This window comes from Salvelinus namaycush, chromosome 7 (assembly GCF_016432855.1).
Source record: "Salvelinus namaycush isolate Seneca chromosome 7, SaNama_1.0, whole genome shotgun sequence".
Lineage (NCBI taxonomy): Eukaryota > Metazoa > Chordata > Actinopteri > Salmoniformes > Salmonidae > Salvelinus > Salvelinus namaycush.
Window position 1 is genome coordinate 13,956,033 of NC_052313.1, and position 22,851 is coordinate 13,978,883.

At 45.3% G+C, this 22,851-nt stretch overlaps 1 protein-coding gene across 2 annotated transcripts; it reads right to left on the reverse strand.

Annotated features, from left to right (window-relative positions):
- Positions 1 to 10,989: 10,989 nt before the first annotated feature.
- Positions 10,990 to 20,191, reverse strand: LOC120051000 (GRB2-associated and regulator of MAPK protein 1-like). 2 transcript variants are annotated; one of them, XM_038997570.1, is made up of 6 exons: positions 19,871 to 20,191; positions 16,579 to 16,719; positions 15,534 to 15,664; positions 14,145 to 15,338; positions 13,697 to 13,872; positions 10,990 to 13,337 (listed from the first exon to the last, which is right to left on the reverse strand). In XM_038997570.1, the coding sequence occupies exons 1-6, from the start codon at positions 19,989 to 19,991 to the stop codon at positions 12,479 to 12,481; spliced, it is 2,622 nt and encodes an 873-aa protein (XP_038853498.1). In that variant the 5' UTR covers positions 19,992 to 20,191; the 3' UTR covers positions 10,990 to 12,478. The 2 variants fall into 2 exon arrangements, with proteins under 2 accessions (XP_038853498.1, XP_038853497.1); XM_038997569.1 differs by having other exon boundaries at positions 10,990 to 13,340.
- Between the last annotated feature and the right edge of the window lie 2,660 nt (positions 20,192 to 22,851).

A 22,851-nucleotide genomic window follows, 5' to 3' on the forward strand; every position in this document is an offset into this window, starting at 1 on the left:
ATGTTGCCATAGGCTGGAGAGAAATGTTTGCAGTTTTAAATATATGAGTGAGAATGACTAACAAACTAAATGTTCCCCCCCCGGTTGGTAATTTTACCATGATTACTACACATTTAGTTTGCTGGCTAGACTAATTTAGCAATCAAACATTTTTTAGGTGACATGGGCTAATTGAGTGACTGACATAATGATAAAAACTGCTGATGCATAACCACATTTTGAAGTTGCACCTTGTGTATTCTAACTCTGAACATTAAATTGAGAGCCTGACTGAGTTCCTACACATATTTTTGTTTGTTTTTTGGGGGGGAAATTGATCCGCGGGCCTACAAAAGGGTGGTGACCCGTAGATCAAACTCGTTGACTACTGGGGTGTATTCAGGATGCTTTCAGTGTTGCTTGAGCATTTGAAAACAACGATAACTGTAAGGTTACTTTTAATACTGTCTATTGAAAGGTCCATGCTAGGAAGAAAATAAATTGCCATGTACATTTGAGTTTGATTGAGATTGCTACATTTTAAACAGTTGATCTGAACATCCCGGTTTGTAAAGTTTTTGAACATCATGCAACGGTTGTGAATATACATATGGATCCAGGAATGAATGGAATTATATATTACATTGTTACATTCTATGTTACATGTATTTACACGTATTGAAGTATTTTTATTGTTGTAGTAGGGACAATAACATTACTAATTAAAAAATATATATATATACTGAACGCAACATGCAACAATTTCTAAGATTTTTCGGAGTTACAGTTCATATACGAAAATCAGTCAATTGAAATACATTTATTACGTCCTAATCAATGGATTTCACAGGACTGGGCAGAGGTGTATCTATTGGTGGTCCTTGGAGGGACATTCAGAATTTGTTTTTCTGCTCAAATGGGGCTTTATTAAAGACAGCAATACTCCTTACGCCGGATGTGGAGGTCCTGGGCTGGGTTGTGAGGCTGTTTGGATGTACTGCCAAATTCTCTAAAACGACATTGGAGGCAGTTTATGGTAGAGAAATTAACATTCAATTATCTGGCAATAGCTCTGGTGGACATTCCTGCAGTCAGCATGCCAATTGCACACTCCCTCAAAACTTGAGACATCTGTGGCGTTGTGTGATTAAACTGCACATTTTAAAGTGTCATTTTATTGTCCCCAGCACAAGGTGTACCTGTGAAATGCTGTCATGCTGTTTAAGCAGCTTATTGATATGCCACACCTGTCAGGTGGATGGATTGTTTTGGAAAAGGAGAAATGCTCACCTACAGGGATGTAAACACATTTGTGCACAAAATTTGAGAGAAATAAGCTTTTTGTGCGTATGGAACCTTTCTGAGATTTTTTATTTCAGATAATGGAACATGGGACCAACGCTTTACATGTTGCGTTTATATTTTTGCTCAGTGTACTTTAAGGATCTTGTTTTTATATAAATGTTATTTGTATGTTTAGCTCACATAATGTAATTTAAAAGTATGCATGAAGGTGTCTGTAATACAATAAATGTGGCAAAAACAAATGTAGACGTTCATGAATACATTTCTATAGCGTCCAAAATATTGTTTACAACGGTGGGGGTGCCAAGATGGAGGCGCTGTAGCTTCAAAACAGCACCCCCTATAAGTGAGGACTTGGTGGACTGTATATTCTTTAGGTTAGGTTTTACTTCATGTGTTCACTCCCGTGTGCTGGTAAGGGTACAGATGACAGACAGGTAGGATTCCAGTTGAGATGGTTTAATAACGCTGAAGATGCACAGGCACGGAACAGCAACGCACAGTGTATGTAGTACGGATGGGCTAAGGCACTTAGTGGTCTGGCAACTTGCTTCAACTAAAGTGTGTGTGCTTGTGTGTGTGGTATATCAACAAGGATGCACACTGGTCTTGGCTAACACAATGAAAGCTAACCTCTGCAAGGGGAACAACTACTTCAAGGTGTCAGAGCGAGTGACGTCACCGATTGAAACGTTATTAGCGCGCACCACCGCTAACTAGCTAGCCATTTCACATCGGTTACACTCACCCCCCTTTTGACCTCCTCCTTTTCCGCAGCAACCAGTGATCCGGGTCAACAGCATCAATGTAACAGTATAGCTTCCGTCCCTCTCCTCGCCCCTACCTGGCCTCGAACCAGGGACCCTCTGCACACATCAACAACAGCCACCCTCGAAGCATCGTTGTCTGTGTTCGAGCCCAGGTAGAGGCAAGGAGAGGGACGGGAGCTAAACTGTTACATATAGTATGGATGGGCAACTTGCTTCAACCAAAGTGTGTGTGTGTGTGTGTGTGGTATATCTACAAGGATGCACACTGGCCTTGGCTAACACAATGAAAGCTAACTGGTGGGAAAACACAAGAATTGCTGAAACTTTCTCTCACTTTACATCTCTCGACCTGATCTTCTTCTCTGAGTTGGAGATCACCCAGCATGCTCTGCTCCACATCACCGGTGGGTGGAGCTACAGCTCTGATATGATGAACTAACATTACTGATATGATTAACTACAAATACTTCACAGCCTTTTGTAAACTCCCTGTCAGCTATCTAGTGTGTATATACAGTTGAAGTTGGAAGTTTACATACACCTTAGCCAAATACATTTAAACTCAGTTTTTCACAATTCCTGACATGTATTCCTAGTAACAATTCCCTGTCTAAGGTCAGTTAGGATCACCACTATTTTAAGAATGTGAAATGTCAGAATAATAGTTGAGAGAATGATTTATTTCAGCTTTTTTTTTCATCACATTCCCAGTGGGTCAGAAGCTTACATACACTCAATTAGTGTTTGGTAACATTGCCTTTAAATTGTTTAACGTGGGCCAAACATTTTGGGTAGCCTTCCACAAGCTTCCCACAATAAGTTGGGTGAATTTTGTCCCATTCCTCCTGACAGAGCTGGTGTAACTGAGTCAAGTTTGTAGGCCTCCTTGCTCGCACACACTTTTTCAGTTCTGCCCACAAATGTTCTATTGATGAGGTCAGGGCTTTGTGATGGCCACTCCAATACCTTGACTTTGTTGTCCTTAAGCCATTTTACCACAACTTTGGGAGTATGCTTGGGGTCATTGCCCATTTGGAAGACCCATTTGCGACCAAGCTTTAACTTCCTGACTGATGTCTTGAGAAGTTGCTTCAATATATCCACATAATTTTCCTGCTTCATGATGCCATCTATTTTGTGAAGTGCACCAGTCCCTCCTGCAGCAAAGCACCCCCACAACATGATGCTGCCACCCCCATGCTTCACGGTTGGGATGGTGATCCCCCTTTTCCTCCAAACATAACGATGGTCATTATGGCCAAACAGTTCTATTTTTGTTTCATCAGACCAGAGGACATTTCTCCAAAAAGTACGATCTTTGTCCCCATGTGCAGTTGCAAACCGTAGTCTGGCTTTTTTATGGTGGTTTTGGAGCAGTGGTTTCTTCCTTGCTGAGCAGCCTCTCAGGTTATGTTGATATAGGACTAGTTTTACTGTGGATATAGATACTTTTGTACCTGTTTCCTCCAGCATCTTCACAAGGTCCTTTGCTGTTGTTCTGGGATTCATTTGCACTTTTCGCACCAAAGTACGTTCATCTCTAGGAGACAGAACGCGTCTCATTCCTGAGCGGTATGACGGCTGCGTGGTCCCATGGTGTTTATACTTGCGTACTATTGTTTGTACAGATGAACGTGGTACCTCCAGGTGCTTGGAAATTGCGCCCAATGATGAACCAGACTTGTGGAGGTCTACAATTTTTTTTCGGAGGTTTTTGCTGATTTCTTTAGATTTTTCCATGATGGCAAGTGAAGAGGCACTGAGCTTGAAGGTAGGCCTTGAAATACATCCACAGGTACACCTCCAATTGACTCAAATTATGTAAATTAGCCTATCAGAAGCTTCTAAGGCCATGACATAATTTTCAGGAAATTTCCAAGCTGTTTAATGGCACAGTCAACTTAGTGTATGTAAACTTCTGACCCACTGGAATTGTGATACAGTGAATTATAAGTGAAATAATCTGTCTGTAAACAATTGTTGGAAAAATTACAAAGTAGATGTCCTAACCGACTTGCCAAAACTATAGTTTGTTAACAAGAAATTTGTGGAGTGGTTGAGAAACGGGTTTTAATGACTCCAACCTAAGTGTATGTAACCTTCCGACTTCAACTGTATATATAAATCATTGGTATGGATGTTGTTGATGCATTCCAAGTTGAGGATAGCAAAGATAGCTATCAAAGATGTGTAAACATGTCCTCTGACAACAAAGTTAAGCTTGATGGAGGGATTCAAGGTCTTCTTCTGAAACTAAATGCAGAATTCTCATGGTGACAAGAGATGCAGCTCTAAGATGTCATGACATTATTGGGGACTTGGGGCAAGAATGCATGCTAACGAACAGCGAGGACGAGCTGGGTAAGGTTCTCTGCAGGTTCTGTTGTTGTCAGACCCAAACTGCATAGCAAGTATAGATTTGCACCTTGCCCCTTGGCTTGCTAAAGCTGTAGGGGACTGTAGCAGACTGAGATTCCCTAATGAATAAACCCTGGCTCTGATCAAGAGGCACAAACTGTGGGCACCTGTTTTTACATCATTTTTTGTGTCCTAATCAAGGTTACGCATGCGCATTTCATCTATCCTAAATTCTGCTTAATTTTTCCATTAATTTGGTTGCATTCAGTGTCGGAAAAAGTACCCAACTGTCATACTTGAGTAAATATAAAAATACCTTAATAGAAAATGACTCAAGTAAAAGTCAGTTACCCAGTAAAATTCTACTTGAGTAAAAGTCTAAAAGTATTTGGTTTTAAATATACTTAAGTATCAAAAGTAAAAGTAAAATTATAAATAATTTTCTTGTTTTTAAAATGTATGGAAAGCCAGGGGCACACTCCAACATTCAGACTTAATTTACAAACTAAGCATGTGTTTAGTGAGTCTGCCAGATCAGAGGCAGTAGGGATGACCAGGGATGTTCGGTTGATAAGTGTGTGAATTGGACTATTTTCCTGTCCTGCTAAGCATTCAAAATGTAACGAGTACTTTTGGGTGTCAAGGAAAATGTATGGAGTAAAAAGTACAATATTTTTAAGGAATGTAATGAAGTAAAAGTAAAAGTAAAAGTTGTCAAAAATATAAATAGTAAAGTAAAGTACAGGTACCCCCAAAAAACGACTTAGGTAGTGCTTTAAAGTATTTTTACTTATGTACTTTACCCCACTGGTTGCATTAACTAGGCTATAAGTGGGTAATAGTGATTAAGACCCTACATTAGCGTGTTTTCTCAGCTTTGTTTTATTCTAAGGCCAGCTACATCTGAGGCTATAGCCAGCAACGTCAGGCTGGTACACACTAGATTGACTTGAATCACAGTGATCTAGGATTTTAGTCAAATTCATACTTTTGGGTTGAACTATAAATGCTGTGTTTTTTGTGAAATATGGAATGACCTTTTATATTTTTGAAGTAATAGTGAGTAAACGTAAATGTAACAACAAGTGGTTGATTGATTTGTTTTCTCTTGAAGCGTTACAGACATCTTTGTTGTTCTCAAAAGAAGATGGGTTACTCAACTCCCATCCCTCTCATCTCCCATCCCTCTCCAGCCTGCAGGAAGGATGTACAACATCATCATGTTGATTCAGGATAACTGGTTGGTATGGTGCTCATTTTAGGACACCCTCAGCCTAGACCTATAGCCTCACCCTGCATTGAGTCAATGGTCACGCCTCACCCTCACACCTAACCACAGGTTGGCTCCTATTTGTCCCCCACCATTCTAGGTCTAAAATATACAGGTTAAGACAACATAATAATTCCTTGTGGAAGCGTTCGAAAATAAACACATGCATGGGACCGGCATCGTTGCTGATTCTACAGGGTTAGCATTGAAAATGTGACCAGCTGTCACGCCCTGACCATAGAGAGCCCTTGGTTCTCTATGGACATTTTGACCTAGTCACCACTATGCGTTCATAATTGCTTTAATTTTGATGCTTTGGAAAATACGTATGGAATGATTGTGAAAAGTGCATGTGCACCACTACTTTCACGTTTCGTTGTTGGTTTATTGTTTTTGTTTAAAGTTTCACCGTAATAAAGATGTGGAACTTCAATCACGCTGCGCCTTGGTCCGCTCATTACGACGATCGTGACAGAATATCCCACCAAGCAAGGACCAAGCAGCGTGTGACGGAGGTAAAGGAGTTTTGGACCTGGGAAGAAATTATGGGAGGTTGTGAGACCCTTCCTTGGAAGGAGACACCAAGGAAGGTGGAAGGACAGCGACGATGCCGGGGACCGCGGCCACAGAAACCCCAAGATTTTTTTGGGGGGGGCACGAGGGGTGGTCGGCGGAGCAGCGGATAGTGGAAGAGCGGGTCATCAGTCCAGTGCCATCTGTGCCAGCTCCCCGTACTCACCCTGAAGAGCCAGAGACCGTCAGGGAGGCGATGGAGAAGTTGGGAGAGATGAGAGAAATGTTATGTAGGTGTGTTCTGCATGGCATCCGACCTGAGGAGCCTGTCAGCAGTCTGGTGAGTCCTGTGCCAGCTCTCCGCATCCTTCCTGAAGTGCGTGTCACCAGTCCGGTGCCACCTGTGCCGGCGCCATGCACCTGGCCTCCAGTGCGCCTCCCCAGTCCGGTACGTCCTGTGCCAGCTCCCCGCACTAGCCCTGAAGTGCGTGTCACCAGTCCGGTGCCACCTGTGCCGGCTCTACGCACCAGGCCTCCAGTGCGCCTTCTCAGTCTGGTACGTCCTGTGCCAGCTCCCCGCACTCGCCCTGAAGTGCGTGTCACCAGTCCGGTGCCACCTGTGCCGGCTCCACGCACCAGGCCTCCAGGGTAGGAGCCCTTCCTCTGCGCCAGTGCCCAGTCCAGACACGGTGTCCAGTTCTGTTTCAGGGCAGGAGCCTTCCTCTGCACCGGTGCCCAGTCCAGGCACGGTGTCCAGTCCAGCTCCAAGGCCGGAGCCTTCCTCTGCGCTGGTGCCCAGTCCAGGCACGGTGTCCAGTCCAGCTCCAAGGCCAGAGCCTTCCTCTGCGCCGGTGCCCAGTCCGGGCGCGGCGTCCAACCCAGCTCCTAGGCCGGAGCCTTCCTCTGCGCCGATGCCCAGTCCAAGCGCGGTGTCCAGTCCCGCTCCAAAGCCGGAGCCTTCCTCTGCACCGGTGCCCAGTCCAGGCACAGCGGCCAGCCCAGCTCCAAGGCCAGAGCCTTCCTCTGCGCCGGTACCCAGTCCAGGCACGGCGTCCAACCCAGCTCCTAGGCCGGAGCCTTCCTCTGCGCCGATGCCCAGTCCAAGCGCGGTGTCCAGTCCCGCTCCAAAGCCGGAGCCTTCCTCTGCACCGGTGCCCAGTCCAGGCACAGCGGCCAGCCCAGCTCCAAGGCCAGAGCCTTCCTCTGCGCCGGTACCATCCAGGCACGGCGGCCAGCCCAGCTCCATGGCCGGAGCCTTCCTCTGCGCCGATGCCCAGTCCAGGCACGGCGTCCAACCCAGCTCCAGGGCCGGAGCCTTCCTCTGCGCCGATGCCCAGTCCAGGCACGGCGTCCAACCCAGCTCCAGGGCCGGAGCCCTCTGCGCTGGTGGGGTAGTTTTTGTGTTATTGATTTTATTGAAGACATTATTGAAGACTCCGGTACTTTGGTGACTAAGAAACACATTTTTAAACCTCCCACTTTGGGCTGGAAGTGGATGTGTAGTTCATACATGCATAATCTATGAACAGCATTACTGTTTTACCTCAATTTCCCCCTACATGGGCCAGCCCCCTAGCAATTCGAGTTCTAGCCAATGTGCTTCAGCCCCTCACATTTGACTGACCTTTAGCAGGAGGCTTGCCCAGCGTTATCCAATGAGGTTGCAGGGTGGGCCCAACGGCTCAGTGGACACAGCAGAGCGAGAGAGGGCAATGACCTGGTGCACAAATCCGCACATATGTGACGTAGTATGCAATTTTTGAGGACCTTTTGGCTAGTGAAAAGAACAAGGGCACATCGACAGATTTCACCTAGTCAGCTCTGGGATTCAAACCAGCAACTTTTCAGTTACTGGCCAAACCTCTTAACCGCTAGGCTCCTACCCAGACAAGAGCACCCTTTACCTCCATCTTGCGAGTTGGAGCCTTTGACATTTTTTTCCACTGGTAGTATCGTGGAATGTTCCTGAAATACTGATATCTGCATTTGTAACACTTGCATTTTTGCTATCTCTGCTATATTGTGGGTTGGCTATAACTAACCAGTATTGCATAAGGTATGATAATAAAATAAAATAGTTGTAGACTATGCTAAGACAGTGAAGCTTTACAACAAGGTCATGCATTGAGAAGAATGTTGATCAAATCCAGCTGATTAATTTAAAAAAAGAATACTAAATAAATACAACACCAGGACTACTATCCAACAAGTCACATTGCTTCAATGTTTTAAAGTTTGCTGGTCCTGGAGTAGATGTTACTCATTAACTACTGTATGCCTATCACCCCATAGTGTATTAGAAGAACAAAAGGATTGGGACAGTGACACATTTTTTTGTTGTTGTTTTGGCTCTGTACTCCAGCACTTTGGATTTGAAATGATACAATGACTGAGGTTAAAGTGCAGACTGTCAGCTTTGCATGGGTAGTATTAGAGTAATGAAAATTAAAACACTTTGACCAGGATTCAATCTAATGCAGATTAACGACCTGTGCACAACAATTTCCTTTTAAAGGCAGATTTCCAGACATTTGCTGAGATCAATTTGCCGTGAACTCCACGGATGTCGGCTAAAGCAGAAATCACCTATCAGTTAATCGCAGTGCACAAGTCATTTATCTCCGTTTGTTTGAGTTACAGACTTAAACATTTCTATGGCAGGATGGCTGAACCGGACTTTTAGGACTCTATTCAATCTGTATCGCTGAAGTCCTGCATTACAGCGCGATTGAAATTTAAAGGCGTTAGTGGAGACTGCGTTCACGGAAAACGCTGCTCATGTCGGCTCAATCGGAAATTACCTTTACATTTCTATCGCGAAATCTGTATCCCTTCAGCCATACAGATTGAATAGAGCCCTTAGTGGACTGTCTGCTGGACCAGGCCATGGACCCCAACGTTCTGGGTGGGCTGGGGCCCTAGGGCCTGTCGGTATAGAGCCAGGTGGACTGTCTGCTGGACCAGGCCATGGACACCAACGTTCTGGATGGGCCGAGGCCCTAGGGCCTGTCGGTATAGAGCCAGGAGGACTGTCTGCTGGACCAGGCCATTGACCCCAACGTTCTGGGTGGGCCGGGGCCCTAGGGCCTGTCGGTATAGAGCCAGGTGGACTGTCTGCTGGACCAGGCCATGGACACCAACGTTCTGGATGGGCCGAGGCCCTAGGGCCTGTCGGTATAGAGCCAGGAGGACTGTCTGCTGGACCAGGCCATTGACCCCAACGTTCTGGGTGGGCCGGGGCCCTAGGGCCTGTCGGTAAAGAGCCAGGTGGATTGTCTGCTGGACCAGGCCATGGACCCCAACGTTCTGGGTGGGCCGGGGCCCTAGGGCCTGTCGGTAAAGAGCCAGGTGGATTGTCTGCTGGACCAGGCCATGGACCCCAATGTTCTGGGTGGGCTGGGGCCCTAGGGCCTGTCGGTAAAGAGCCAGGTGGACTGTCTGCTGGACCAGGCCATGGACCCCAATGTTCTGGGTGGGCTGGGGCCCTAGGGCCTGTCGGTATAGAGCCAGGTGGACTGTCTGCTGGACCAGGCCATGGACCCCAATGTTCTGGGTGGGCTGGGGCCCTTGGGCCTGTCGGTAAAGAGCCAGGTGGACTGTCTGCTGGACCAGGCCATGGACCCCAATGTTCTGGGTGGGCTGGGGCCCTAGGGCCTGTCGGTATAGAGCCAGGTGGACTGTCTGCTGGACCAGGCCAAGGACACCAACGTTCTGAGTGGGCCGGGGCCCTAGGGCCTGTCGGTATAGAGCCAGGTGGACTGTCTGCTGGACCAGGCCATGGACACCAACGTTCTGGGTGGGCTGGGGCCCTAGGGCCTGTCGGTATAGAGCCAGGTGGACTGTCTGCTGGACCAGGCCAAGGACACCAACGTTCTGAGTGGGCCGGGGCCCTAGGGCCTGTCGGTATAGAGCCAGGTCGACTGTCTGCTGGACCAGGCCAAGGACACCAACGTTCTGAGTGGGCCGGGGCCCTAGGGCCTGTCGGTAAAGAGCCAGGTGGACTGTCTGCTGGACCAGGCCAAGGACACCAACGTTCTGAGTGGGCCGGGGCCCTAGGGCCTGTCGGTATAGAGCCAGGTGGACTGTCTGCTGGACCAGGCCATGGACCCCAACATTCTAGGTGGGCTGGGAACCCATGATCTGAAACACACACACACACCTACTAATAAGATGCTCCTCCGAGACAAAACTTAACCGTGTTCTAATACTTCAAAAACACGCTCTTCCTTCCTTGAAGTAATCACTGATCCAACAAAACATTAAAGGTACAAGAAATTGTTCTGGATCACAGATTTCTTCAAGGGAGAAACAAAGCATGCATTCCTATAGTATTCACAGGGTCAATGACTGTTGCTCATGTTATAGTGCCAATGTTGTTTCTTACAGATTATGAAGTAGGAACATGAAGCCTTATTTTGTTTGTCATTTAGCAGACGCTCAGAGACTTGAGTGCATAGATTTTCAGACTTTTTTTCTCTTCTTTGTACTGGTCCCCGTGGGAATCAAACCCACACGCTAAAGGCGCCATGCTCTACCCTACTGAGCCACACGGGACCACCTTATTCCCTTAGTCTCGTCAGTAATTTGTTACGCTTGAAAAAATTAAGTTAATGAATCCAAACACACACTCAAATTACACTTCTATATTGTTTAACAGGCTTTTCAATTTGTTTGGGATGCACTACATGGCCCTTCATTACTACGCAGCCTTATCACTAAACAGCAGTCCTTCCATGTGCATTTGTGCGAAAGGCGTAAAGGTTGTCGTCATTGTAACTCAGCCAAAAGACAAGACAATGTGTCCATTTTTATTGATCATACACCACCATAGAAAGTTAAGTCAAAATATAATAGGGGTTGTTCATGAACATTAATGTCAGTTTTTCCATGACACCAGTTTGTCGATGAGCATTTTACAGTTTAGTCCTGTCCTACTGGTCATTTTACAGTTACAATTACTTACCACCCTTTTATCACTTACATAACATGACACTATTTCATGACACAAAAACAAAGGAAAAATTACACCTGAGGTGTATTCAGTGAGGTGAAACATTCTGAATATTGCAGATATAAATGTAATGAATATAGCCAACATGATTCTCTTTTCAATACATGGCAATCATCTGTGCTATAGAATACATATCTATCTATCTGAACGTTCCATAATGCAGCACCCTCTTGAACGGCCCCCAGCTAAATGTAGTTTAGTTAAAGTTCTGTGGTGGGTTAAATTAAGGCAGATTAGTCTGGTCTGTCTCAAGTTTGAGAAAGTCTGTATTTGTGAATGTGCACAATAAAAAGGGAAAATATTGTTAGTTCAGTTTATATCAAATTAATCAATGGCTATTTCAGTAATTAAATATTTTCACCAATGTAACATATCCTTGCAGCCTATATAACAAGTTCTCCATTTCATTTAGTCAAATACATGTTCCTTCTGTAATGGTACATAGTTCCTTCTTGATCCCCAAAGCTTCCCCTTCTTTAGCCATTACACGTAAAGTCAACGTTGCTTAAAAACCTTGTGGCTTTTCACAATGTCATGAGTCAATTGTACAGTCCATTTGACCTGGCAAAGTCTTTTTTTTTTTGACAAGTGCATCTTACATTATGCAGAATCTGAAGTTACATTGTATTGGTTGTTGTTACTTGCATATTAAGTCAGTATTATAATAAGGCAACAAGAAGTGCACACTGTTATAAATGAGTTAAATGCCATCGCTTGAATTTAGCAGCTGTGCCTGCTATCGCAAACTTTCATGAATAACCTCCAATTACTTCTGTGGAAGGGCTTTGGGTTAAAGCAGGTAGTAACAGAGTTGAGAGAAAATGTCCCTAAAGAGGACAAAGAGGAAATCAAACATAATAGAACATGACAAGAGTTAATACACAACACATCTCTGTGACATAGTTAGACAACTGTAATGGTTACCAGGGTTGGACTTCGGAGAGCTGGATCAACAAGTTAAGCAGCCAACTTCCAGATACACTGAGATTACTCTTGGTTTTCTGGTTCCACAAGAAAGCTTAAAGTGGACTATGGGTTATTGAGAGCGATTATATAGTCAGTTATATACCATGCCCAATTCAAGTGTTATCTTTCTCGAAGAACTATAATGTGCAGAGTTGTTTCAGAATGTTGTGGAAAATCGTCTGGCCAACTCATGCTATGAAACAACCCCCAGAGTACAAAACTGAAGGCAAAAGTTTACGTCGGCATTCACAGCACATTGCATGTTTTTTTCTCTTCCTAGACTAGTACTTTTGTTAAAGGGTTAGGTTATATTTTAGGCCTCCAACCGTTAATAAACTGCATAAGTTTCTTCACTTGGAGTTTGCTTAACTTGAAGTCCTCCGACAGAATCTCTTCCGTGAGCTGCAGGAGAAGATTTCCATCGATTTTCTCCGTGACGAACAAAGACACAATGTCGTCGGAGAGGCCAATGAACCGTAACGATTTGGACAACTCTTCGATGGAGAGTCCAGATAGGTTGGTGGGTGGTTGCCAAGGTCCTCCGGGGGCTGGTGCAGAGAGGGAGGATAGTGACGGTGGGGGGAGGGGCGGATAGGAAATAGAGAATATGTCTGTCGCCGTGACCTGATCGTGTTGTTGGCTGACCAGGCACTTTAGAGTGTCCTGCTCCGTACCTTTGACTGCATCTGTACCTTTACTTGTCTCGTTTGATTTGGGCGTCCTCGGTGGCAAGATGGGGCACGACAGGCTTTGTTTAGTGTTACATTCTTCAATAGTATTATCTCTGTACATTTCCAGGGTGTAGCTCGACGACTTGGTGCAAAACTGATTAGTGTACGAGGCTTTGAAGGGGACAGCGTTACTGCTCTGCTCTCTTCCGTCAAAGTCAAAAAGGCTGGAAGTGCATGGCGACTTAGGCGTGCCCAGGGGTCTTTTTCGGGGATAGCTGTAGTAACTTTGACAGTGGATGGGCAGGAACTCCTCCATGCCTTGAGAAGCCCCTCCACAGAAGTCGTTGGGCCACGATAGTCTAGAAGGGACGCCGTCGAACGGTGGGCTCACGTGAGGCGTTCTAGGGCTGTCCTCGTTGGTCTTGACCCAGTTACAGGGGTAACACACGTGGTTCTGCTCCTCCGCCTCGGTCACTTCAGTCTCTCCTCCTCCACTGCTGGCAGCAAAAGAAAAATACCAAAGTTAGTGAAAAGAACTAGGTACAAGTTGAGATTAAACACTACTAAAGTATTCTGAAATAATGTTACAAAGCCCAACACTCCAGACCATTGGGAGGGAAACAAAAGCTATTGACTAGTCAGCAATATGTAAGGAAGTGTGTACATAAGTACTATTTATTGACATTTCAATGTATAATATAGGACCAGAATAAAAACTATAGACTGTGCAGGGCCAAATCCTTAAGCGGCGTATGTGAGACATGGAACCTTAGTGTATATCATGCATTAAACTCAATGGGAGGTGTGTGCAAAGGATGAGGCTACATATTGCGATTTGCCCCCCAGTCCTTACATGCTGTGTAGGCCTGAGGCGTAGTAGGAGAGAGTAGGGCTTGGAGAGCGCGTTTCCGTCTGCCGCGCCTTAGCTCCAGCCGGCGTTGTGGTGGACATCGTTGGGGTGGACATCATCTGCTTGGAACTTCGGGGGGGAATGGGAGGGGCGTTCAATAGACGACATTCTTCCTTCACCTGGAGAAGAAGGTGAAGGAAAATCAACTAACTTTACAAATGATTACAGCGTTCATCATTTTCTTGTTTTTATCTGTGAGAGGCTGTTTACACCAGAAATAATATTAAATTGTTGTTACAATGTAATGTCTCAAACACTACATCTGATGATCATAAGCAAATTATATCAGTAATTTAAAATATTTTCCTCAATTTGCTTGGTAATAATAATAATAATAATTTCATATTAGTTGGTAAATGTAGCCATGGTGATGGAATTCATGTGTACTCACAGCTTCGGACTTTGGAGGGACTGGGGGCGGAGGTAGACAAATTTCAGAGCTGATCATTGGGCCCACATGACTGGAGGAGACGGGGTACGATAGGACCGCCATGGAGGTGCCGATGGTGTTGCTGGTGCTTCTCGGGTCCTCGCCGCCAACACTGTGCCCTCCTCCCCGACTTGATCTCAAGTGGTCCAGCCACAGCTCCTCGTAGGGCACATCCGACTTAAGGACGGACTGGCTCATGTTCTCCAGCAGCTCAGGTAAGAAGTACTCTGTGTCAACCGAGTCGACCGGCACGCTCTCGGGCGGCAGGAGCGCCCAGTCCCCACACAGCGTCATGAAGCCCTGCAGGTTGACCTCGCTGTTGCTGTGCAGGTTGTTGCCGTAGACGCACACAGACAGTCGGTGGAATGACTGGGTAAGCTCGTCGCGGGCATACGTGAGAGAGCTGGGCACGTGCATGTGGGAGGGGCAGCCATTGCTGCTGCTACTACCGCTCCCACTGCTCTTCTTGGGGCTCTTCCCGTCGACGTCATTCCAGTCGGTCCTGACATCGCGCACAGCACGGGAATAGTCGTCAATGTCAAACTGCTCCTGGCAGAAGGTGAACCAGCGGTGCACCATGGTGTCCAGCCACAGCTCACTTTGCAGCAGCCCTTCAGGGATGATGAACTTGGGCATGGAGGCCATGTGGAGCGGGAAGTGGACAGGGAGGATCTTGTTACTGCGCAGCACGCAGCCCACCACCACCGTTTTGGTCTGGATGTTGACAAACTTGTAGCGGTGGCCCTCGCGGATCAGGTGCAGGTCGTGCTGGTTGCGCGGCGGGCTGCCAGGCACAGTGACGTTGACGGGCAGACGGGTCTTCTCCACGATGTCACGGATGGTGTGCTCGCCCTCCTGCATCTGGAGCTCTAGCGGGCTGCAGGTGCTAAAGCGGCCCTTACACTGGAAGGGCAGGCTGACACTCTCGTTGGTCCGGTGGTTCATGCAGATGAGGCAGGGCATCTTGCCACGGTTCGCCATCTTGCTGATGGAGTTGAGTTTGCTGATCTTCTTGAAGATTGTGTTGAAGCGCGACTTCTCCTTGGACGCCTTGGCGTAGAGGATCTCTGCCTGGCCCATGAGGGTGAGCTCATCACCAGTGCTTAGTGTGATGTTGTACACCTCCGTGTCCTCGTTGCATTCGCCTGAAGCCATCTGTGAGACAAGAAGATTGTGTTAGATTGTAGTCTCATTGCCTAAAAATCACATCTCTAACCCCTTAAAAACACTCCAATTGAACTCCTACTATGACAATGTCACATCTGTAGAATTCGGGAAACATACATAATTTGCAAGTCACTTTATAACACTAATCATCTTTTGATTAACTATCAACCAATAGCAACTGACCTTCACATTGAACGTAATTTCCTCCATGACATAAACCCGTTCGGGAAATGCTTTGGCCACCTCCTCCACGCTGTTGAAGTACTGCACCGGCTCCTTGACATCTCTGTCCTGCTCCAGCAGCTTAAACTGACCTACAGGAGGGGGTGGAAAGAATAAGATGGGAGAACTTGCTTGCATGTAACCTTGTTTCTGTTCCTGGAAAGGATAGGCCCTTATTTTAGTTTAGTCTGTGCTTGAAAATAAACATTTTCTGAAATCTCTCACTGAACATTACTATCCGAATACCCCTGGTTCCCATCAGAAGTCTGAGTCTGCACCAGGCCAAGTTTTCATTGCAACCCCACTGTTCCAGTGTTACGTACAGGGTTTCCGTGAATCAGTTTTACAGTTTGGTGCACTGACTAAGTACACTTCCCCTATGCTGTAAGTGAGGCGAGAGCATTGATCATATGTCAGTGTGTGAGTATTCATCAGCCAGAAGAGTTGGATTGGCGCAGGCGCAGCAGCGAGTCATTGACATAAAATGGACCCATCTGTGTAATCATTGATTTGAGCCTGAGAGGCTTTTAAGATCAGTGAAACAGGCCTGTGCCTGTTCTAAACCTATTTCCCTGAGCAAACAGTACTATGCGCATGTTTGCATGTTGCAAATTTTATACTAGCACAGGATTTATAAGCACTGATTGTACAGATGTCTTTTTCTTGATTAACTGAAATGGCTTTAGAACCTCATTGTAAGGCTTGTTAACAAGAAAATAAACTATAAGAAAAGATCTGTCTGTAATCAGTCCACATAAAGTGAGTATTACTTCAAAATGAATAGCCTCTAGAAAGTTCATAATGGATTATTTGTGTGATATAAAATAGGTTGGTTAAATGATATGCTAGATTGTGGCAAAGGAGAGTCATAGTCGATGTTAGGTTGAGTGGGTAGTAGCGTACTGATTAATATAACTCTGTAAGGCATTCACATACATCTGAATAACCATTGCCATGTGAACCTCTGACAGAGTAGATTTCATAATGGAACAGCGATTTGACTAACCTTCATAATGCACTGGGATCTCTATTTTGGGCCCAATGACATAATGGCCCTCCTCCAGACTGTGTGCAGTGATTGTTGTCCATTGCCGACAGGAATGAATCAAGAGGTAGTCATGGTCTCGTAAGCCGTCCACCAACTCACCTGGAGAAGAGAGACACTGATTCAAATGATATCACTTCCATCATTTTTAAATTATTTTTTACAAAATGTTTGACTACAGTAATATCACAATCATTGAAATGTAGAACTTTAGTTATCAGTCCACCATGAATATTATATTTGACATGATTTGCATATCAGTATTATTTTTATGTAGACGTTGTAAAAAATAACTACGTACACTGTATATACAAAAGTATGTGGACACCCCTTCAAATTAGTGGATCCTGCTATTTCAGCCACATCCGTATAAAATCGCGCACACAGACATGCAATCTCCATAGACAAACATTGGCAGTAGATTGGCCATACTGAAGAGCTCAGTGACTTTCAATATAGCACCGTCATTTTATTTTTATTTCACCTTTATTGAACCAGGTAGGCCAGTTGAGAACAAGTTATCATTTACAACTGGCCAAGATAAAACAACAGAGTTACACATGGGATAAACAGACGTACAGTCAATAACACAATAGAAAAAACGATATACCGTGTGTGCAAATGTAATAATATTAGGGAGGTAAGGCAATAAATAGGCCATAGTGGCAAAATAATTACAATTTAGCATTAACACTGGAGTGATACATGTGCAAGTAGAAATACTGGGGTGCAAAAGAGCAACAAAAAAATAACAATATGGGGATGAGGTAGTTGGGTGGGCTATTTACAGATGGGCTGTGTACAGGTGCAGTGATCGGTAAGCTGCTCTGACAGCTGATGCTTAAAGTTAGTGAGGGAGATATGAGTCTCCAGCTTCAGTGATTTTTGCAATTCGTTCCAGTCATTGGCAGCAGGGAACTAGAAGGAAAGGCGGCCAAAGGAGGTGTTGGCTTTGGGGATGACCAGTGAAAATTACCTGCTGGAGCACATGCTGCTATGGTGACCAGTGAGCTGAGATATGGCGGGGCTTTACCTAGCAAAGACTTATAGATGACCTGGAGCTAGTGGGTTTGGCGACGAATATCTAGCGAGGGCCAGACAATGAGAGGATACAGGTCGCAGTGGTGGGTAGTATATGGGGCTTTGGTGACAAAACGATTGACACTGTGATAGACTGCATCCAATTTGCTGAGAAGAGTGTTGGGGGCTATTTAGTAAATGACATTGCCAAAGTCAAGGATCGGTAGATAGTCAGTTTTACGAGGGTATGTTTGGCAGCATGAGTGAAGGAGGCTTTGATGCGAAATAGGAAGCTGATTCTAGATTAACTTTTGGATTGGAGATGCTTAATGTGAGTCTGGAAGGAGAGTTTACAGTCTAACCAGACACCTAGGTATTTGTAATTGTCCACATATTCTAAGTCAGAACCGTCCAGAGTAGTGATGCTAGTCGGGCGGGCAGCGATCGGTTGGAGAGCATGCATTTAGTTTAAGAGTTTTCGCGTTTAAGAGCAGTTTGATGCCACGGAAGAAGTGTTGTATGGCATTGAAGCTCGTTTGGAGGTTTGTTAACAGTGTCCAAAGAAGGGCCAGATGTATACAGAATGGTGTCGTCTGCATAGAGGTGGATCAGAGAATCACTAGCAGCAAGAGCGACATCATTGATATGTACAGAGAAAAGAGTCGGCCCGAGAGACTGCCAGAGGTCCGGACAACAGGCCCTCCGATTTGACACACTGAACTCTGAGAAGTAGTTGGTGAACCAGGTGAGGCAGTCATTTGAGAAACCAAGTCAAAGGACGACACCTTTCCAACAAGTGAGTTCATAAAATGTATGCTCTGCTAGAGCTGCCCCAGTCAACTGTAAGTGCTGGTATTGTGCAGTGGAAACGTCTATGGGGCAACAAAGGCTCAGCCGCGAAGTTGTAGGCCACAAGCTCACAGAAAGGGACCGCCGAGTGCGTAAAATTAATCTGTCCTCGGTTGCAATACTCACTACCGAGTTCCAAACCGCCTTTGCACAAGAACTGTTTGTCGGGAGCTTCATGAAATGGGTTTCCATGGCCGAGCAGCTACACACAAGCCTAAGATCACCATGCGCAATGCCAAGCGTCAGCTGGAGTGATGTAAAGCTCACCGCCATTGGACTCTGGAGCAGTAGAAACGCATTCTCTGGAGTGATGAATCACGCTTCACCATCTGGCAGTCCGAAAGACGAATCTGGGTTTGAGGGATGCCAGCTGAACGCTACCTGCCCCAATGCATAGCGCCAACTGTAAAGTTTGGTGCAGGAGGAATAATGGTCTGGGGCTGTTTTTCATGGTTCGGGCTAGGCCCCTTAGTTCCAGTGAATGTAAATCTTAATGCTACAGCATGACAATGCCCTAATGCACAAAGCGAGGTCCATACAGAAATGGTTTGTTGAGATCGGTGTGGAAGAACTTACTAGCACAGAGCCCTGACCTCAACCCCATTGACACCTTTGGGATGAATTGGAACGCCAACTGTGAGCCAGGCCTAATTGCCCAACATCAGTGCCTGACCTCACTAATACTCTTATGGTTGAATGGAAGCAAGTCCCTGGAGCAATGTCCCAACATCTAGTGGAAAGCCTTCCCAGAAGAGTGGAGGCTGTTATAGAAAACTCTTTAATAAATTCCCATGATTTTGGAATGAGATTTTCGACGAGCAGGTGTCCACATACCTTTGATCATGCAGTGTACCTAGATACCTATGTAGCTAGCTAAAAATAATTTTAAAAATATTGCTCTCCCACTCTTGGTGGACTGCATTTTACAGTGACTGTAACGTTATTTTTTTCTGTATGCATACATTGTACGAAGTAAGGTAGGTAGCTAGCTATGTCATTACAGAAAAGGCTCCTGCGATGCATTCCAACTTTCTAACTTGTTGTGTTTAAGCTTGATAACAATAAAGACTTAGCAAGATAGCAAGGAGTGAATCTAGATAGCTAGCTACAAGCTTTTATACATTTATTGTATTTTGGAAACTTTAATTAGTTAAAGGCTAGCTAAGCTTTTACAACTTTCTTGACTACAGTAACTTAGCTAGCTGATGTCAACGTTGACAGAGTAACGTTACAGAGACGGTATGGCTATGGAACTAGGCTAGCTAGCTAATTAACAAGCCAGTCAACTTAGCTAGGTTGGAGGCTAGTTAACTGGCATTTTATGCAGCAAATCACCTGGTTAGCCCCTCCTAAAAACATTAAATTGCTCCAAAAATAACCTTACCACTGTCCAACTTGACAATTTGCGGCAGTCTATAAACACTGACAAGTCGATCTAAGGGTAAAGACGTCGTGCTCCATGATACATCTTTCAAATTGTTGTACAGCATTGATCCAAGGTCCATGTTAGCTTATAAACTCGCGACACATTAGCATGAACGCACCCGTTGCTGCTAGCTATGCATTGTTCTCTCATGTAACCTATACTTTTCTTATGGTTCTGTTTTGTTTACTTTGAGGTTAGCTAGCTATCATGAACAGTCGCGCAGCCATGTTAGCTCCTTGCTAGCTAGTATGCTAGTTACCCCTAAGTTGACAGGAAATGCCATGTATTGAAACCATAGATATCTGCACATGCCAGACGTCTACTTCCAAAACGATTCCCTTGTCTGCCAGTCAGCCGTTGCAATTACCGCAGGGTCACACACAAGCCTCAATACAAACAGGGGAGCATAGGGTACTATATCTGAACCCAAGAGAGAATAGTTTGTGTCCTACTCAAACAACTATCACTCTGACAAACATAATATGTTATGCATATAACATACATTCACCAGACAGTTTATTAGGTACACCACCACATTCACAAAAATGGATCACTCCTACAGACAGTGAGTCAAGTGGCCATGGCATACTATATAAAGCAAGCAAACAGGCATCGAGGCATTCAGTTACTGTTCAATTAAACGTTAGAATGGGATAAAACGAGTGACCTAATCGACTTTGAGTGTGGTATGATCATAGTTGCCAGTATCTCAGAAACGGACGCCCTCCAGGGTTTTTCACGCACGACAGTGTCTAGGGTTTACCGAGAATGTTGCGACAAACAAAAAACCTCCAGTCAGAGGCAGTCCCGTAGCCGAAAATAGCTAGTTGATGAGAGAGGTCGAAGGAGAATGGCAAGAATCGTGCAAGCAAACAGGTGGAACACAAACAGACAAATAAAGGTGCAGTACAACAGCGGTGTGCAGAATGGCATCTCGGAACGCAAAACCTGTCGATCCTTGTCATAGATGGGCTAAAAATAAGAAGAACCAGCTCCAGTAGGCATGCGATCACCAACATTGGCAATTGAGGTGTGGAAAAATATCACCTGGTCTGACGAATGCTGTTGCGTCATGCTGATGGCAGTCAGAATTTGGCGTAAGCAGCATGTGTCCATGGACCCATCCTGCCTGGTGTCAACAGTACAGGCTGGTGGCGGTAGTGTACTGGTGTGGGGAATGTTTTCCTGGCACTTTAGGTCCCTTGGTACCAATTGAGCAATGAACGTTTCCGGTACTTTGTAGAATCCATGCCCAAAATAATTCAGGCTGTTCTGGAGGCAAAGGGGAGTCCGACCCGGTGGATGTAGCCTTCCTAACAAGATGGGTGTAACCTTCCTAATTAACTGTCAGGTGAATGTATATATAAACGCATATATTGTGATTTTAATATGTTATGCATATTATGCCCACGGAACTGAGACACTAAATAATTGATTAGCCAAGCTGCGGAAGTCAGGCCTGTAGGGTGGGGATTAAATACATAGGAAAACAAAACACAGGTATTTGTTTTGTTTTCCCACTCCATGCCACATGCATAGGCTACCAATATCCATCTTGAAGATCACTGGGCCTAGGCTACTTCAACACCAGCAGAAGATCACTGGGCCTAGGCTACTCCAACACCAGTTGAAGATCACTGGGCCTAGGCTACTTCAAGAAGACAGCCTAGAGATATCTCTGTTCTTGGTACAGTAGCTGGTGCCGAGCTGGCTGTATGATGCCTAGCCCATGTCAGGACTGTCAATGCATTCTACTGTATGCAGCAACATCCGTTTTCATACCTGTCTCACGCTCACAAGAAATGTGTAAACAGCCCCAACGCTCTGTCTAAACATTATTATAAACTGTGTGGTTGGAGCCCTGAATACTGATTGGCAGAAAGCGCTGGTATTTCATACCGTATACCACGGGTATGATAAAACATGTATTTTTACTCTTCTAATTACGTTGGTAACCAGTTTATAATAGCAACAAGGCACCTTGGGGGTATATGGCCAATATACCACAGCTAAGGGCTGTATCCAGGCACTCGTCGTGCATGCGTCGTGCATAAGAACAGCCCTTAGCATTGGCGTATTGTCGGAAATTCTTAAAATACAACTTTTAACTCATTGCGTTCAACCCTTTGGCAGATATCTAACTCCATACTACTACAGTGCCTATAGACTTAAAACGTTTTATGGGTCAGATGGTTTAGATCCTTTCTTTAAGGTTGCAGCCCCTATCATCGCCAAGCCTATCTCTGACCTTTTTAACCTGTCTTTCCTCTCTGAGGAGGTTCCCATTGCTTGGAAGGTAGCCACGGTGCGTCCTTTATTTAAAGGACTGATCCTAACTGTTATAGGCCAATAGGCCAATTTCTATTTTGCACTGTTAATCAAAAGTGTTGGAAAAACTGACTGGCTATCTTGATGTTCATACTATTCTCTCTGGTATGCAATCTGGTTTCCGCTCAGGTTATGGATGTTTCACTGCAACCTTAACGGTCCTAAATGATGTCACCAAAGCCCTTGATTCTAAGCAATGTTGTGCTGCTATTTTTATTGACTTGGACAAAGCTTTTGATATGGTAGACCATTCCATTCTTGTCGGCCGGCAGGGAGTATTGGTGTCTCTGAGGGGTCTTTGTCCTGGTTTGCTAACTAAATCTCTCAAAGAGTGCAGTGTATAAAGTCAGAACATCTGCTGTCTCAGCCACTGCCTGTCACCAAAGGAGTACCCCAAGCCTCGATCCTAGGCCCCACGCTCTTCTCAATTTACATCAACAACATAGCTCAGGCAGTAGGAAGCTCTCTCATCCATTTATATGCAGATGACACAGTCTTATACTCAGCTGGCCCCTCCCCGGATTTTGTGTTAAACGCTCTACAACAAAGCTTTCTTAGTGTCCAACAAGCTTTCTCTGCCTTTAACCTTATTCTGAACACCTCCAAAACAA